Source organism: Ochlerotatus camptorhynchus, unplaced genomic scaffold (genome assembly GCF_037179485.1).
Source record: "Ochlerotatus camptorhynchus isolate MF236.1 unplaced genomic scaffold, CSIRO-AGI_Acam_v1.1 ptg000313l, whole genome shotgun sequence".
NCBI lineage: Eukaryota > Metazoa > Arthropoda > Insecta > Diptera > Culicidae > Ochlerotatus > Ochlerotatus camptorhynchus.
Genome location: NW_027040801.1, coordinates 255278 through 274632, shown reverse-complemented (window position 1 = coordinate 274632; position 19355 = coordinate 255278). Strand labels below are relative to the sequence as shown.

The 19355-nt window shown below is 41.7% G+C and overlaps 1 protein-coding gene and 1 pseudogene across 1 annotated transcript; one reads left to right on the top strand and one right to left on the bottom strand.

The window, feature by feature from the left end:
* The first annotated feature begins 5639 nt into the window (after positions 1 to 5639).
* LOC135707531 (uncharacterized) lies at positions 5640 to 6864 on the top strand (annotated as a pseudogene).
* Position 6865: 1 nt separating this feature from the next.
* LOC135707530 (uncharacterized) lies at positions 6866 to 8042 on the bottom strand. Its single transcript, XM_065229374.1, has 2 exons — positions 8011 to 8042; positions 6866 to 7952 (listed from the first exon to the last, which is right to left on the bottom strand). The coding sequence occupies exons 1-2, from the start codon at positions 8028 to 8030 to the stop codon at positions 6866 to 6868; spliced, it is 1107 nt and encodes a 368-aa protein (XP_065085446.1). The 5' UTR covers positions 8031 to 8042.
* Between the last annotated feature and the right edge of the window lie 11313 nt (positions 8043 to 19355).

The following is a 19355-nucleotide window of genomic DNA, read 5'->3' as shown; positions in this document are numbered from 1 at the left end:
CTTCGTCGTACAACCACATAGAACCACCACCACGGGTTTGAACCTACTAGAGGCCCACTGTACATAACGAGGGCCCCTCGTCCGTCCGTCCATGCATCCATCCATCCATCCATCCGAGGTTCCCTCGCTGCCTATTCCGCCAATTCTCTGTGTGTGCAACGCTGCCACTGCTGCCTCGCACTCGGTGCACATATTGCGAGGAGTATGCACGAGGAGCTACCGTAGATCCGGCTGGAGGGTTGGTGTCCTGGGAGAATGCGCACGTGCGCGGGGATCCAGCAACGAACGTGACTACGCGATGCACACACATCTTCAACACTCTCCAACGCGCTCGCTCGCTCTCTATCTCCCTACCTCGCTCATCAAAACGTGCACGCTCGCACACTCTCACGCTCACTCTCCCTCTCACCTCACCCGAGCCAGTACATAGCCGCGAGCCGCACACACGGAGAACGCATTCTCTCACGGATGCTTCGCACGCGCTCCACCGCCGCGATAACCACACCGCCGTACATAACCACTCACCAACACCAACCCAGGCGGTCGTCACTCACTTCCCCTCCTTTTAACCATTCGCAAAAAAAAACACGCTCTCGACTCTCTCGCCACTTCTCCGGACGGAACTCACGCTTCTTTCTCTCACCAATTTCCACCGTCTTCGTCGGGGGTGTGGGAAAACATTCCCCTTCACCTCCCACTCTCCCCCTCCACCACCCCTCCCTCCACGGAAACGCAACAAAAACAAAAAGAAAAGCACAACACTCACGTTCCGACCAAGTCGAAGATTTCCCCCCCGACAGTAAATAAGCGTCGTCGTCGTCGCCGCTCTCTTTCGCACTCTCACCTTTGAACCCGAACGAAAACTACTGCTGCACTATGCTGTGTGCACTCCTGTCGGGCGGTGGGCGGCGGATTGGCGGAGGGCAAAAGCAAAACAAAAACTTTTTCCAGGCTGGAAAATTTTCCGTCTCCCGTCGTCGTCGTCGTCGTCTACTTTGTTTTTGTTTTTTTTTTCTTCCTTTTCCTTCGGTCGAGCTTTGTTTTCCGATTTGGGCGAACGAAGTTTTTGGTTGCCGCGCTGCGCCGCTAACCCTCCCCCCCGCCTACTAGTGACTGTCACTTTTCGTTTACGTTTGTGTTTGTACATGCGGATAGGACCAATATCACCGATACGACGAAAATGCTACTCGGGGAGCGAGGAAAATCAAGCAAACAATAGTTCCAAGTCATAACACAGTTTTCGGGCGAAAATTGAGCCCGAAATGCGTGCCACGGGGAAAAGTTTTCAATTAACCCTTGCCGTCGTTACTTCAATAGCATTACGCGCTTGATTTATGACGTTTTACGACCTGGGACCTGCGATCATGATAGGTAAAGGCACCAACCAACGAGCAGGTTAGGGCAGCAGAAGTTTTCCGTCGGGTCTCTCGCGCTGTGGAATGAGGAGTGGATGGAGGCTTTTAGAGAGGTTAGTTTCTTCCTCCTCCAGCCCGAGCTCGTTGGGTTGAGGCAAGCGATGGAGCCGACGGTATTACGTTAGTTTGTTATCTAGGATTGGGTTGGCTTGGGAGCCGACGGGATGAGTTTCGTGTTGGATAATTTTGCTGGTATGGATCCGGCGTTGATATTTGGAACTGGAGAACGGGCTTTTCCCGATTTTCAAATGTATGCTGTGAGCATGATAACTGTTATTTTTTTGGTTATTTTGAAGGGATTTGAAGAAAAAGCGATTCAGAAATGGATTGCGTGCATTTCGGGATAGGATTAAAATTTTGTTGTTTTCACTTTTAAGTTGTATTTTATGTATAAAGCAAGGAAAAAATACAAACAAAAGTCATCGAGATTGGTCGTCCACCATTTTGTCAATCCTATTCCACCGTGTTTTCATCTACATGACTGTTGTTTTTGACCCCCTTTACCTTTGGAATCCTGATCATAATCACCCTAAATTTCTCAAAAACTGGGGACTTTTGGAACTAATTGTATTTCTTTGTCCTCGAGTGATTCAAGGTGAAACAAGTGTGATTCGATTTTACCTGCGATGCTTTCAGGATGTTCATAGAAAACGAGTGTCAGAATTGATATGGTAACAAAGCGAATCAAAACCAAGGTTTATCAGCTCCTACAGAGGAAACAAATATCGAGAGTAGTTTGCAATTCACATTACACCTCAAATAGTACCAAATTGAAAACATCAACATGTTTTCAAGCGCAGATTGGCACTCAAGATGTCCTGGTTACGGGTACAAAATCCCATTACTAGGACATACAACAGCTCAAGGGGTATTCAACTCTGCACACCTTAACTGTGGATTTAGCTGTGTCGAAAGGTGTGCCAAGCGCTATGCCGAACGTGCCGAAGTAGCCCGAAGTGTGCCTATCAAGGTACGAGTTTGGTAACTCTGAAGATAAAATGACATTTGTGATTGTGTTTAAATTTTTATTTTGGGATGTGAAAGAGAAACTGCAATATTCTGACTCGATGTCAGATTGAATTACTTATTCCTTGCAGGTATGCAGAAACAAGATCGGAACCTGAGTCAAGATTCGATTCACTTAGTCTATTGGTGCTACTTGTTGGCTGAGTAAAACTTTCGCAAATTTTCCTTACTTCCCGGTAGACTCTGTTCCACAGGAAAACATGAGGAAACGCTGAGTTCCTGCACTTTGATTTATGAGTAAACTGAACTCAAATTGGGGTCGACCTTATTGGCCGTGAAGACTACAACGCTCGAGAGTTGCGACCGATTTGGGAAGCACGAATGAATCAGCTTAAGTGGACCCTACACGATTGCTTTCATTGACAATAATCGTATTGTCAATACATTCAATATTGACGTCAATACATCGGTATTGACAATATTTCTGTATTCACATCATCAATAATAATGTCAATAATTCCCCTTCACGTCAATATATTAATACGTGTGAGGTTCGCTTTAGGATTAGGAAATTAGGACACTTCTGAATAATGATTAAATTTAAATTATGCACGAAATCAACTCAACCAAAATTGAAATCAGATTTGTTTTGATTGCGCTGTCAAAAGCACCCATTACACATGTCAATATATTGACAAACATCGTATTGTCAATTTTCCTTACAATATTATCAATACATAAATATTGACAACCCGCTATAGCACTCGTTACACGGGTCAATATATTGACATAATGGCAAAATAATTGTTGAGGTAATATTGATGACGAGTATTTATTGTTGAAAAACTGATTTTCATTTCACTTTGTCAATATTCTTCCCCTACCCAAGAGGAGGGACGACGTGGTTCATTAAGATCGACTGACTCACAAAGCACCTTCGTGCATGCAGCAATAGACTGATGCAAAATTTGAAATTTTCGTTCCACAGTGCTTAAACGGTTCCCAATTGGGTCCTGATTAGCCTCCCAAAATTTGAACTCATTTAGTGAGAAACTGACTTGGCACAAGCCATTTGAAGTTTATATGGGAATTACTATAGAGAAACCATCATTTCGGTTCATATCTATCTCAAAATTCACCAGTTCACTCTACTTTAGAAAATGATAGATGAGCTTGTTTAAATTTTTTCAGTTACAACTTTGTTGAAGACCATTTTTCGATCAAATGTAAGGAAAAAAAGTTATTAATGATTCAAGTCACTAATGTCTTATGATAATGCTCATTCAACTGTTCAGCAGGCAACATTGGTGTTTATGGAGCGTAGAATAGAGGACAAAAAATCATGGCTACTATGTCACACTGCAGAATACAGTGTTGCCCACAATACAGTTGCTTAATCTTGCCATAAGATTATCAATCTCTTAAACAATTAATAACTATTTCATTTGAGATTTGGCTGAAAAACAATATTGCGCAAAGTTGTAGCTTTTAAAGTATCCCGTAAGAATAGTTATAAATTTTTTCGAAAAAGCAATATGGACAATGGATAGAAGACAATGAACACAAAGTTTGGTTTTCCCATAGTAATTTCCATATAAACTTCGAATAGTTTGTGCCAAGTCAGTTTCTTACCAAATGAGTTTAAATTTTGGGAGGCTAATCAGGACCTGATTTGAAACCGTTTGAGCACTGTGGAGCGAAAATGTCAAATTTTGCATCAGTCTAATGCAGCATGCTGCGAGGCATGCAGTGTAGCCATTTGTTTAAATCTTCGTGTGTGATATAAAATCGATTTCAAACTAAATAAAAAATGTATCTTTTTACAGTCGCCGATCACCCAGGTTTTGTTTATATGGATGTACATTTGTTTACTTTATTTACTTTAAATTAAAATAAATACTATCAGCGTTTCACATACCTACACGTAACGTAAATTAATTATTTTATGCATGATTTTCATTTATGAATGTTTACGTCCAGTCTGTCAAAAGTTGTTCCAATCGAACCGTCAAAATGCACCACTTTGCTCAATTGGAACAGCTTTTTCCAGTTTTGTGGTGGACAGTCGTCCATACTTTAACTAGAGGGCTTTAATCGTAATATGTCAGAAATGGATGATTCAAATTTTACGAAAATTTACGAAACCCCTTTTATGCACACTCACATGCACACTGTTACACTCAAAATAATCGACACGTTGTTGTTACGTGAAAAATCACGTAGGGTATCTCTTTTTCCTTTGCTGTCAATTTTACGTGGCCCAAGTAAACTCTACATGATACCACTTATATGTGAACCGAAACTCCTTTCGAAATCGTCAGATTTTTTAATGACGTTTACGTGAATTACACATACACAGATTCTACGTTCGGTTCACGTAAACCCTAAGTGATTTTCACATCTGAAAAAATAAATGAGTGATTCACTGCATGTTTACATGCCATTGAAATCCAGATTGGTTTGGTCTTTACTGAGACAATTTCGAGTTGTAAGCATAATTAATTAAAATTTTACAAGGAGATTAATTTGGTTTGTTCCTTTTTTAGTATAACGACAAGGACCATCATGTATGAACTTCAAATCGAGCTTCAAGTTAAGTGGAAGTTATAAGCCGATGCATTTTTGTTTGTGTTCTTGTCTCTGTCGAATTTTATTTCATTATATGTTTAATGCCAATGTGTTTTTTTGTCTATTTATGTATGTCTATTAAGAAATAAAGAATACATTTTATTTAAATCAAATCGGAATTAAATAATCAGTAGGAATCACTATGCATTTTATCGGAAGAATCACGTAACTTCTACGTGATAATCCAGTGAAGATGAAGCTCACTGATTTGAGTGCCTCCATATGAGAATCACGTAAGTCTTACTCTTACGTGAAAAATGCGATGGAAAAAATCTATGTGTGTTTTCACGTAGCATTGATGTGAGGATTATTTTGAGTGTAGGCGTACGGGTGCTAGTTATAGATACTATAGATTCCATAGATAAGCGAAGGAAAAGTATTGTCGCGCGCCCACTAAATCGGAACGCGCGTGTGAGACACGCAACGTGAGACTCACACCCGAATTAACTGTCATCACGAGATTTGTACCAATGACAGTTCGGTCATGATATTATTTATTTATAATCTGCTTTCATTTGTAAATATATTTTTGTTTGTTCCCAGTTCATCACACAAAACGAGTTTGCTATTTGAAAATATAGAGGAAATTGCTATAGAACCAGAAGATTTTACGTTCAAGGTCGGTTTAAAATGGCCAATCCTATTACACACAACGTTCGGCGCCAGCATGCCAGTTGTAATACAGTGTATCATGCTCTTTATGGCCATTATTTCCTTGGCATTTCGAAGAGGAATTTAGCTACGATTTACGAGAAGGCAATTTCTACCATCTACGATTGGTTTGGACGATACGAACGTGATGGAGTGTTCAGAAGGAAACAACGTGAACGGCTTTACAAAAAATTCTGTTTCGAAAAGAGAGAATGGCTGGTGAATCTCTACCGGATCGAACCAATCCTGTTTCTCGATGAAGCCAAACAGAGATTTCAACACTGTTTTCAAATTTCGATGAGCGTTTCGTCGATTTGTACCATCCTACATGAAGCCGGACTTAGCTGGAAAACTATTGAAAGGCGGGCAATGCAGATACTAGACGATGAGATAATTAGATTCGTTCAGGAATTGCTCGCAATTCGGTGGGATTTGTATAATTTAGTGTTTCTGGACGAAGTGTCATTCGCTAACAAGGACATTTTAAGCAGGAAGGGTTATGGGGTAATCGGACAAAAACTGATCTACCGAGGAGAATTTTCTAGAAAGCCTAGCGTTTCACTTCTATGTTTTCTTGGATTGGGTGGAATGCTGGATAGTTTTTGGACGGAAGGAACTTTTAATAGGCTTAAATTTTTGACTGCTGCCGTAGGTTTGCGTTGAACAATAATCTCGTTCAAAACTATCCAGAAGTTCACTCAATCTGGATTCTAGATGGTGCACGCATCCACTGCGATCCACAAATTATCCGTTACCTGAGATCTGTTGGTATCATCCCCATATTCCTACCTGCGTATTGTCCTTTTTTTAATCCAATTGAAATCATTATCGGGATAATTAAGAAGCACCTTCGGAGATACCACCAACAAAATGCGTCAATACTTGGGGAAGTTTGTGTAATTTCAAAGTGTATCCGTGCCGCAATATTTTCGAAAATTGTGGGTACATGTCTGGGGGTGTATTTCTTCCGGAAAAGGGCTTAGCTCAGGACCCAAAATATATGGATTTTAATGTATTTCCCAGCTAACCTTTCGAAGAAAACCATTAAAACTGTAAATCAGCTTGATTAAAACGTTTATTGTTCCATTTTTCTTAAAGTCGAAAAAACGAATTGAAAACAAAGATAACGATATCATTTTAATTCATACAACAAAAACGAACTACAAAAACGACTTAACAAAAATGCCTTTCTCTACGTATTACTACTACGCATGATCGATATCAGTGCAATCTATGACTTTCTCTGCCAAGGGGTGACTCAAGCTTGATTCTTCCGGTTGGGTGGCAGATTCCATCGCACTGAAAAGCTCTGACTCAGTATGACCCCAAAAATTCATGGCCTCCAGTTTTTGCATTACTCCTTGGAGAATTGAAATTCCGAGAGAAACTTCGGTCTTCACATCATCTAGTTCACGACACCAGGCACTATTCGATGTCCGAGCTACAACCATTCCTCGGTGAAGTGATTGTAAACGAGCTGCTTCAGACACAGCAGCCCATCGAAAATACTTCGAAAGCTCGAAAGGCGGGGATTCCGCTTTCTTCAAATCCTCCTGCTTATGAGCTGGCGAGGAATTTATTGTATTGGCCCATAGTAGCCATGAGCTCTGATGGCCCTCGAGGTGGCAATGACTTCGGCGTAGCTCATCAACCAACGCAGCATCATCCCTTGTTGAATGGGCACCCGCTCGGTCAGGATTTTGCGGCGCCAATAATTTTTTTGTTACCTGCTGGTACTGCCCGGCTGTTTCCACCCTTGATGAATAGGCATAGACAAATATTTTGACACATTTGTCTCGCCAGTTCGTCAGCAGCCGTGGTGTCAGAACACTAACTGCATACAGTTTTCTCTTTACATCGACTTGCAGAGTTACAAACTCATGCATGTCTTCGATGGTTGGTTCAGTTTTCTCCACCCAACTGGGAACGTCATTCTCGAACGTGACTTGTCGATCCATTAAGTTTTTGGCTTGAACCCAAATTGATTCCAGAATTTCGTTCACTGAATTACCATTCACAAAAGCTCTGTTTGTTTCTTTTGGGCGTTGCTGGCTGCGATACAGTCGACGGCAGAATATTCCAGTGAATGAAAAAACATATTTTTCACCAGATTTTTCCTCTGCTTCACCGTTGGAATCATCGCCCTCCTCGACATCGTCATTCATCGGCCACAATCCCAGCTGGTCGTAAGGAAGCTCAAGGTTGTAGATACCCGTATTCTCTTCAGTCATCATCAGCGAATCTGGGTCGTTCTCTTCTTCCTCGTCCAAATGTTCTTCGCTCTCATAGGAACTGAAAAATCCAAATCTTGATTTAACAATCAAAACTAAATCTAAATAAAAACGCTCACTCCTCCATTTCCGAATCCATTATTGGAGTTTTTTCACATTACACGTAGATATTTCTAGTATAATGCCTTGTTCAGACTGGAGAGTTATAACATGTTATAACGGTTGTCAAATAATTGCAACACAGAAACCACCATCAAGATAGCGCTATAACATGTTATAACTCTGTAGTCTGAACGTACTATAACGATCCACCATAACGATGAATGATTGTGAGAAACGAAAATAACAACAAATGCACGCAAAGTTGTTTTTACTCATTTTGAAATCAAAAATAACCTATTACCCTATTACTCACCATATTATTGAACTATATTAGAAATGACTTGGGAAATGAGAATTTTTATGCAGAACTTGAATTTTATCAAATAGCTAAGTAAATAAAATCAGGGAAACTTGTTTACCATAGCAAAAACAGGTTCAATGATTATTTAAGCGGTTGGAACAGTTACGTTTTTTTTTGCCTTTTACACACTATTGGTATGTTTTTTTTGCGTGTTTGTCGCGAGTGAGATAGTTGAGTTCTGAACAGTGCCCGGTTTTTGATTTTCAATCGAACAGACAATATAATGTAGCCAAACGAACTGTCAGTTAGTGTAGCCAAACCAACATGACGTCATCATGGTGTTGTTTGAGGGAGAAGTATTGTAATATTATGAGCACAAAACGCTTTCCACACTCCACATTCCGATTTATTTCGCGGACAACGGAAGAAGGAAAAATAGAGCAAACCATTCCTCGATACATTGTTTCAAAGATTTTCTTTGCACTTCATTTTGAACTTTTACGCACGAAACAAAACAAAATTGCACAACGAAGAGCTTTATGATGGCATGAACTTTTTGCACGGATGCCAGTAAGATCATTTATTTTTCATGGTTGCCAAAACAACTATTTGTGCCTCCGCTTATCTGTGGAATCTATTTAGGGGAGTCTCACTTTTAGAATTCCCATTGAATATGCATTTAATTTAAATCAAATGCATTTAATTTCCATCGTTTGCATCAACTATTCAGTGGGATGTGAAAATCAAAACAAAGCATGCGCTTTTCCGGTGACAATTATACATACATACATGGATCGAGGCGAAGATAAACAAACACAACAGTAAAGTAAAACTCGGAGTAGAGAATTCACGGAAATCTCCCAGCAACCTTCTCCGGCAGCAAAGAAAATCTCCAACGAAATCGTGTAGAAGCTGTCCACTGCAAACATCAAAATTACGAAAAACCTGCTCCGCCGAGAACGCGGGACAACTCCGTCGAAATTCCGTAGAACCTCCGTTGGCAGCATCCGAAATCTCCGCCAGAATCATGCGGAAGCTCCTCCACTTAATAAACCCGAGAAAATACCGTACAGATTTCCTGAAACTTCCGTTAGCAGCACCGAAAATCACCACCGAAAATGCGAGAAAACTCCGACGAATCTGGAACATCCGCTGGCAGAATCAGAAACCTCCACCAAAATTGTGCAGAACCTCCTCCACTGAGAACGCGTGAAAACTCCGTTAAAATTTCCTTGAACCTTCACTGGAAGCATCATAAATCTCCACCGAAACCGAATGGGACCTCATCTACCAAGATGGTAAGAAAACGCCATCGAAATTTCGCATCTTTTAATGTCATACTTTTTGTAGTTGTAATTTATTTATTTGTCAACATCAACAGACTCAATGTAGCCTCAATGTAATGCATGTAGTCAAACCGTGTCAAACGTAATCCTGGTGGATGAACCCTTTATCAGGACAAGACAAAGTTCCTAGAACCTTCGTTGGCAGTCTTCGAAATCATGCAGAACCTCCTCCACCTAGAAGGCAGGAAAAATTCATTTGAACTTCCAGAAACTCCCGCTGGCAGCTTCCAAAATTACCAAAATCACGCGGAATCTCGTCCATCGATAACGTGAGAGAGAAAACGCCGTCGATGTTCCCTGGAACTTCCATCCTCTTTCACCGATAATGCGTGGAAACTTCGTCGAAAGCCTCTGGAAACAGCATCTGAATTTTCGAGGGGAGTTTTGAAGGAGTTTTCATATGTTCACGGTGAAGAGGATTCTGAGAGATTTCGGTACTACCAAAGGAGGTTCCAGTGAGCTTCGACGGAGTATTCTCGCGTTTTCGGTGGAGGAGGTTCTGCACGATTTTGGTGGAGATTTCTAATGCTGCCGCATAGACGCAAAGACAAGGATAGACGGGTAGGCAACATTTTGAAGGATTAGAAAAATAGCCAAAAAATTAAATATTATGCTTGAGTTTGAAATTTACATTCAATTAAAGTTGGGTTGAACGAGCAAAATAGATTACCTGTTGGAAAATACATTATGCTAACAATATGCTTGATTCTTTTGTTTTCTTGGAGACACGATCATCGATCAACAAGGGCACATTTGCGTCTGAAAAGTCAAGTAATGTATAATACATTCTATAAACCTTACGAGGAATGCTTCAAAGCTCCAATAGACTCTTAAAACTAAAATTTTTCAATCAATTATTTTCGTGCTCCCATAAGCAAGGTTGCAAATACTCATTTCAGCTAAAACAATGTTTTTTTTAATTATGAAATAATTAGATGTTATGATCATATTTTGAATAGGTAAGATACAAGAAGAGGTTGAAAAGAATGTGTTTGACATATTAAACCTGTTTATTTCACTTCATGAGAGTCCCAATCAGCGATTTTTCACCTAGCATCAAAAAATGCAACCAACATGCATTTGATTACATACTTACCTTACCAATCAGACTAAGGCCTTGTTGTCCTCTGCTGTCCGAAGAAGTCGTCTCCACTCTACTCGATCCATGGCCACACTTCGCCAATCTCGTAGTCTGCGATGGTCCGCAGGTCGCGTTCTACTTGGTCGATTCTTGTTCCTGTTGGGTCGGTTTCGAAAACCATTTTCACCGGGTCGTCGTGCTTCATTTTTACGACCTGCCCAGCTCACCGTAGTCGCCCAATTTTTGCAACTTGGACGATGGATGGTTCTCCCAGCAGCTAGTGCAATTCGTGGTTCATTCGCCTCCTCCACGTTCCGTCATCCATCTGCATTCCACCTTAGATGATACGCAACACCATCCGTTCGAAAACACCAAGGCCGCTTTGATCCTCCACGAGCATAGTTCAGATAGTAGATCGAGCGTCTTGTATATAGTCAACTTCGTGCGGGGGCGAATTTTCGTCCAAATTAGGCACGATTCCCTGCCATAAAACGTCTTTGAAAATCTCTGCTGGTATCATTTTCGGCGGTCACCAGTGAACTCGGGGAACCTCTTCCTCACATGTATTTCGTCTTCGATGCGTTGATGGCAAGTCCAATCCGCTTAGCTTCAGCCTTCAGTCTGATGCACGTTTCCGCCATCTTCTCAAAGTTCCGTGCCATGATGTCGATGTCATCGGCGAAGCCAAGAAGCTGGATGGACTTCCTGAAGATCGTGCCACTCGTGTCTATCCCTGCTCTTCTGATCACACCTTTTAACGCAATGTTGAATAGCAGACACGAATGTCCATCACCTTGCCGTAATCCCCTTTGAGATGCAAAGGGACTCGAGAGTGTCCCCGATACTCGAACAACGCACATCACTCGATCCATCGTCGCCTTGACCAATCGCGTCAGTTTATCCGGAAATCCGTACTCGTGCATAATCTGCCATAGCTGATCTCGATCGATTGTGTCGTATGCGGATTTGAAATCGATGAACAAATGATGTGTGGGCACGTTGTATACGCGGCATTTCTGCAGAACCTGCCGAATCGCAAAAATTTGGTCCGTGGTAGCGCGGGCACCCATGAATCCCGCCTGGTATTGCCCCACGAACTCTCTTGCATATGGTGACAGACGGCGGCATAGAATTTGGGAGAGTACCTTGTAGGCGGCGCTCAGCAGTGTGATCGCGCGGTAGTTGCAGCAATCCAACTTGTCGCCCTTTTTGTAGATTGGGCATACGACACCTTCCATCCACTCATCCGGTAATATCTCCTCCTCCCAAATCTTGGCAATTACCCAGTGCAGCGTTCTAGCCAGTGCTTCACCACCGTATTTCAATAGCTCACTTGGTAGTTGATCTACACCAGTTGCTTTGTTGTTCTTCAGCCGACCGATCTCCTCCTCAACTTCTTGAAGATCAGGGGCCGGTAGCCTGTCGTCTTCTGCGCGTGCTCCAAAGTCTGTTGCCGTGCCACCTTCGTTTTCTGCTGCTTCACCGTTGAGGTGTTCGTCATAGTACTGCTTCCACCTCTCAATCACCTCACACTCGTTCGTGAGAAGGTTACCGTCCAAGTCCTTGCACATATCGGCTTGCGGCACGTAGCCTTTGCGCGAACTATTTAGCTTCTCGTAGAACTTCCGTGTGTCGTTTACGCGGTACAGATTTTCCATCGCCTCGCAATCTCGGTCTTCCTGCTGACGCTTCTTCCTTCGGAAAACCGAGTTTTGTCTGTTCCGCGCTTGTCTGTATCGCTCCACATTCAATCTCGTGCGGTGTTGCAGCATTCTCGCCCGTGCTGCATTCTTCTCCTCTACTAACAGTTTGCATTCGCCGTCAAACCAGTCATTTCTTCGGTCCGGGATTGCAGTACCTAGTGCCGCTGCAGCAGTACTACCTATGGCTGAACGGATGTCCCTCCAGCCATCTTCAAGAGAAGCTGCGCCAAGCTGCTCTTCCATGGGTAGTGCAACTTTCATCTGCTGCGCGTAGTCCTGGGCAACTCCGGTGTCCCGTAGTTGCTCAATGTTGGGTCGTGGTGTTCGACTTCGACGTGTGTTATGCACCGTCGAGAGTTTTGAGCGCATGCATACTGCAACTAGGTAGTGGTCCGAGTCTATGTTCGCACTGCGGTACGTGCGGACGTTGATAATGTCGGAGAAGAATTTCCCGTCGATTAGAACGTGATCGATTTGGTTTTCTGTGTGTTGGTCAGGTGATCTCCAGGTGGCTTTGTGGATATCCTTGCGGGGGAAAAAGGTACTTCGAACTACCATACCCCGGGAGGCTGCAAAGTTCACGCATCGTTGGCCGTTGTCGTTCGATACGGCATGCAGGCTGTTTGGCCTGATTGCCGGTCTATACATGGCCTCCCGTCCTATCTGTGCGTTCATGTCGCCCATGACGATTTTGACGTCCCGTTGCGAATAGCCGTCATACACCTGCTCCAGCTGCGCATAGAACGCTTCTTTCTCGTCGTCGGGTCTCCCTTCGTGTGGGCAGTGCACGTTGATGATGCTGTAGTTGCACTTCCTCGAGTTGATCGGCTGCCAACCAATCACGTGTTGGCGCATCTTACCCAGCTCTACAAAGCAAGTTCCCAGCTCGTTGGTGGTGCCACAGCTCTGGTAGAAACTAGCCACTCGATGCCCACTTTTCCATACCTTTTGTCCCGTCCAGCAAAGTTCCTGCAGTGCTGCGGCTTCGAAGTTGCGTGGTTGAAGTTCGTCATAGATTAACCTATCGCAGCTCGGGAAGCCGAGCGATTTGCAGTTCCATGTTCCGAGTTTCCAGTCGTCGTCCTTATGTCGTCGCGTAGGTCTGTGCCGATTGTTCCGTATTTATTTCTTGCGTATTTTCAAATTTATATTTTTTCAGGGCGGCTTGTTGGGCCTGGCATTTGATTAAAAAACATCGAAGGCGGATACTTTTCCTCACCCTTCATATCTTTAGATCATGACAATCTAGGATGTTGGTGTCTTTGGCACAGTTGTTCATGTGAGAATAGTCCTTCCGGATGGTGGGCAGCAAAGACCAAAATTCTTTCACTATGCGACTAGAGTCGGTGTATAATGAGTTACGCCCCGAGAGTGAAGCCAAGTCTAACTAATTGTCATGGGATACGTATGGTAATGATCAGTAATGAGGATTTGTTGTATTTGTTGTTAAGATGATTCGACAAAATCACTGAATTTATAATGGTTTACTACAGCCGCTGATTTGCTTTCTCGCTATAAGTCATTTGCTGTTGATGCAGAAGTTCTCTGTTGCCAAGTGAAAGGGAAGGGAATCTTTGTCACTCTTTGGACTCTATGTCGCATTATAGACGCCCTTTGCGTGAGAGGAATCACCACAATTCATGCATTTAGCTGGCATGTAGCAATTTTTCGTCCAGTGGCACCAACCCTGAAAGCCCTAGCGCAATGACAGCGCAAGCGGAACGGCAATGGCAGCGGAAAAGCCCGATCTGAGTAAACCTGCTTGTCGGATTGGAAATTAGTTAGAACCGAATCGGTTAGGCATATTGATGTCATTTGTGACAACGGCACTGGGTGAGGTTTTGGAAACTTCCTCCATAGATCATAAGGCTAGCTTTTGCGAAGACCTTAAGGTTATTTAGTTCAGTTGACTTGAAGTAAACTAAATATAAATCATTTGACGTTGCGCGAATCGCCAGGACGGGATTTCATTTTCGATTTGATTACTTGAACTGGCTCAACTCCAAGTAATTTTTGTCAATTCATCTTTGATCTGATCCAGGGATTCACCACTGGGCAGTCCTTTCTAGACAACTTTGAACATACACACCAAATTTTGAAATTAAGTTCCAGCAAAACGAATTTCTGGATGATGTCCAGCAAAATCATGTTTTACTGGAAAATCAGTAATCTGAAATGTTTTGTTGGATGTTCCAGTAAATTGTATCAAATGTCAAATTCAGACCTGTCTTCGCAGGTTGGTTGGCAAATTACTGGTTCGCGGTTTTGAATATTGTGCAGTCTAGAAGCGTTCGGTTGGCAAATTATCATTAGGATGACGTATATTTTGCTGGAATCTTGGCGTAAGTATTCTATACTTTGTCGACGTACTTGAAAAGCTCATTTTTCATCTTTATAGTCCTTTCACCTGAAAACTCACCCAGGGAGCTTATTTACTCCTTTAACTCAAAATTGTAGTCAACTTGTAAGTAATCGGTGCATATGTAATAAAATGTGTTTTTTGAGCTATTAAAACATATGTTTAAACAATCTAAAATTGCTATCCTTCTAGCAAAATGATTCATTTTCTGTGTTGCTGGAAAAACAGTAAACATTGCTGATTTAACAGTTATGTGCTGTCAAATAGACACTGGACCAATTTGCTGGTTGTTCAGCAAAAACACTTTGCTGGATGGATTGCTGGACTTTCAGCTCGGAAAAATCCAGCAAGATATTACTGGTTTTCAGCGATAAAAAATGGGTGTGTACGTTCAGTTTTGGTGTTGTAAGTAATCAATTTGTATTGCGTCTCAATCAAGGGGTAAGTCACTCAGCACAGTGTGCCCCAAGTAGATTCGGCACAGCTTGGGCACATCCATCGGAAAACCTTCGGCACAATCTTGTAGGCATTGGATTGTTCATTAAATAAAATGGGAGTACTGCTGGACTGCTGTTATTAAAGTTGTTCACAACATTACGTGCTGTTTGACTGTGTATTTCAGAGGGCTGTCGATTGTTATCGATGCCGGTCTCAAGTATTTCAGCTACTACGCAAATGGAGTGTACTACGAACCGGAATGCAAGAGAAATTTAGATGGATTGAATCATACAATGGGGGCGATTGGATACGGAAAAATCCGGGAGAATATTCCTGGCTAATCAAGAACTCCTGGTCCAACTTCTAGAGCAACGATGGTTATGCTTTGATGGCGGTGAAGGGTAACAACTGTGGCCTTACCACCGATGCAATGTATGTAAATTTGAAGTGAGATTTCGGTTTAAATTTGAGTAGTTTTATTTTCGGATACGTGTCATCTTATACGAGATGAAATAAATGGTTTTCGATTTTTGTAATAAAAATAAAAGTTAATTAGGTTGAGTGGAAGTAGTAAAAATTCCATGTGATTGTGCCGTGAAAAGTAGTAGGAATTTGTCGGCTCCCAAACAAAATTCATTTGAGCAATACCGAACTAATTTTCACGGCAAAATCACCCGGAATCTTTATTGCTGTAACTCGACCTAATTAACTTACAATTTTTAAACTGAATTTCACTTGTTCAGGTACTACGATCGAATTCTCCCAGAATTCCAACGTCTTAGTTTGAGATCCTTTTTCTTGGCATAAACCATTCCGACGTCAAAAACCTCCGAGAGCTTCTTGCGCCTTCGCCTTCACCTTCAGCAGTTCCTCTTCCAGATTGAGCAGTAAAGTGTAGTGCTTCTGAATCGTTTTCGTCGGACTGACCAGCAACGTTCAAACGACATTGGAGTAGCTGGACTTGAAGGTACTTGTTGAATACATCTACCGTCTGATGGTGATAGCCTCGGTGTCCTCCTTGGAGGGCATGATGTACGCGATTGGCTCTGCTTCAGGAAATCGACCTTCTTCTTGCTGGTCAGGAGAAAGATTTACTTTTCGAACAGCACCGTAATCTTATCGATCAGCCCCGAGCCAGGTCTTCAGCGAGGTTGATTTGCTGTACATAGCTTCCTCGTCTACGCCGACCGCCGTCAGAATGCAATCCACCTTCAGCAAATCATCATGGGAAAACTCTGGTTCCTTCCAGCTGGCGTAGAGGCGTTTTATTCGTCGGTAAAAGAGACCCTTATCGAGCACGATATTCGACATTTTGGGTGCCGTTGCGATTGCATGCCTAAACATTCAAGCTGTCAGAAATACTGGGTTGCCAAATATACCATACTATTCGTATTTGGAAAATCGCAGCTTGCTCTACACGGTAACCGCAATATACCCAATAATGACTACAAAGTAAGCATTTTCGAGGGAGACTGGGACTACCCATTAAATGAGTAAACATATTACCCATTTATGAGTATTTGTTACTCAAAACTGAATACTTACTACTTATTTTTGTAGTTGTAAACGCTCGTAAATGGGTAAAATTTTACTCGTTTAATGGGTTTCCCAGTTTGCCTCCAAAATGCTTACTTTGTAGTCATTATTGGGTATTTTACGGTTACCGTGTATACCCGGCAATGCCGGCACAATCGGCGAACCAGCGGTACACTTGCGGCACACTGAGAAAAATGTTGACCAAATATTGGTGTGCGGAGTGACCTACCCCTTGGTCTCAATAGGAAAATGGAGAAGACGTTTAAATCAGCCAATACATATCATTCACTCTGACGGTTAATTTGAAGTGAAAACTTTAATTTAACGAAGTTTAAAAGTTCCGTGCGAAGAGCATGGAAATCGGATGTGATTACCACAATAGGGGGGACATTTTCCTTCTTAGCATTAAGCCGGGAAATTTTATTCAATTTTTTTCCTGGATGATGGATCATTCTCATCAGCCGTGAGTATATCAAATTTATTGCTGAAATGAATTGCATCAGAAGGGGGATTGTTTAAAAATTTTCTCAGTGTGCTGCAGGTGTGCCGATTGTGCCCATCATAGAGCAAATCTGCAATTTTTGTTTGTAAAATACGAATATTATGGTATATTTGGCAACCCGGTATTTCTGACAGCTTGAATGTTTTGGCCTGGTTACTGGAATACGACATGACCGATACGATAACGGTGCTGTGTGAAAAGTCCATATTTTTCCTGACCAGCAAGCAGATAATCTAGAAGGACGATGAGGAGAGCATTCCGTCGGTGAAGCTGTCGGAGAATTATCAATCACGTCTCCTTACGTGCAGCCCATTCATCATTTTTGGTCCACCGAAATCATCTTAGCAACAAACAGTTCGATTTATTCACTTTAATAATGAGAAAGTGAAACGACGAACGTACACTTTTCACGGGTTTCTATGCGCTGTTACTTTAGACAAATGGCATCTCCATAGAAATCGGATGACTTAAGTAACATCGAAAAATATTTTGATCGGAAGGTAATTGTATGTATGTATGTATATACAATCCAACTTCCGCTGTCTGGCAGTGCTTTTATGGAAGAAAAATGTTTGCAATATAATCTATTACTATCTTATACTGACCCCATTGCAAACAATTTCAGCCCGGATTTTGAAAGGTGATAGCTCTGTTGAGATTCAGTAACCCATTTCAGAATGCCTGGTCACTCACGTCCATTCCGAGGTTACTTTCACTTACAACGAACCCCGCATACACGTAGTACTGATATAAAATGTATATTGGTACTGCGTGTACACTTCCGTCATCAAAGCAATTCTTGCTTTGTAGATGGCACGTATTTAGTAGGATGCATTGCATATTTTTATATCTCGTTGTAATCAGTTAGATCTCACCGCTTATGTATTGTGTCCTTGCTGCTGAATCTTTGTCATTTCGATTCTCGTTGAGTCCTGTTGAATAATCGACATCTGTAGTGTGGAATACTCTTCTCTCTCTTTCTCTATCACTTATCGAGGTTTTGCGTCACTCGACATTACTGTAAACTGTTACTTAAATTCACCGGCCCAAAGGGAAAATTCTAACCGAAGCAAACACGTGACAGCCAAATCGAAAATCAACCACTCTCGAGCAGAGCCTAATGCGATCAATCACTTCGACAGTGTCACGATATATAACTAAATGATAACTTTAACACTTGAAATAAAATTTCAGCACGCAAATTAATTAGTTTAAAGCAAGAATTGTTAAATATGCTGTCGATCAAAACAATATTTTGATCGGAAGGTAATTACGTCAAAAAGCAATGTGACTGGTATATAAATTTAAAAATGGGATGTGATCCTATATTCGAACAGTATATAGTGAAATAGCAGGATGTATTTGCTTTGTGAACAAATTATTTTAAATAAAATCTGGTTAAAGCTACGTTAGTAGAAATCTTAAGGCCTACTCAATAGACATATATTATAGAAAAAATAATTTCTTTTCAGAATTTGTGTTGAATACAAAGATTTCATAATGTCAAGATCACAGGTATAAAAAAAAAACACTTTGATCTGTGATCATGACCTTTTTACCTAGGGGATGAGTACTTAAGGGGGTTAGGTTTTGATAAGTTCTTTAGTGGGAATGTCACTGATGAAGATTGCACATTGTAGTCGAAATACGTATCTGTCATGGATACCAAAATGAATTAAGTGGAATTAAATGGAAGTTAAGCATTTTTGCTGTTTTATTTAACTATCCAATGCCTACGAGTTTGTGCCGAAGGTGTGCCGATGAATGTGCCCAAGCTATGCCAAATCTACTTTTGGCATAGTGACTGTACTGAGTGACTTACCCCTTGGGGATTGATCTTTTCTTTTGCGTTTAGGTGCTATGGAAAAACATTTCTCCAAATCGACTTTCCGACTTTGGAATTTTCCAACTCAATATCCAAGCCGGATTACCTGAAGGGTCCAAACAAGAATCTAAGAGGAATACGAGTCATAAAATAGAAAATTTGCAGGTAATTTTGAGCAATAAAAAGTGCTGTTTGGATTTGTTGTAGCACAGTTCGATCCGGACTGACGTCGTTCAACTCTTTTGATGCCATTATTGCTCCAAATTTACGT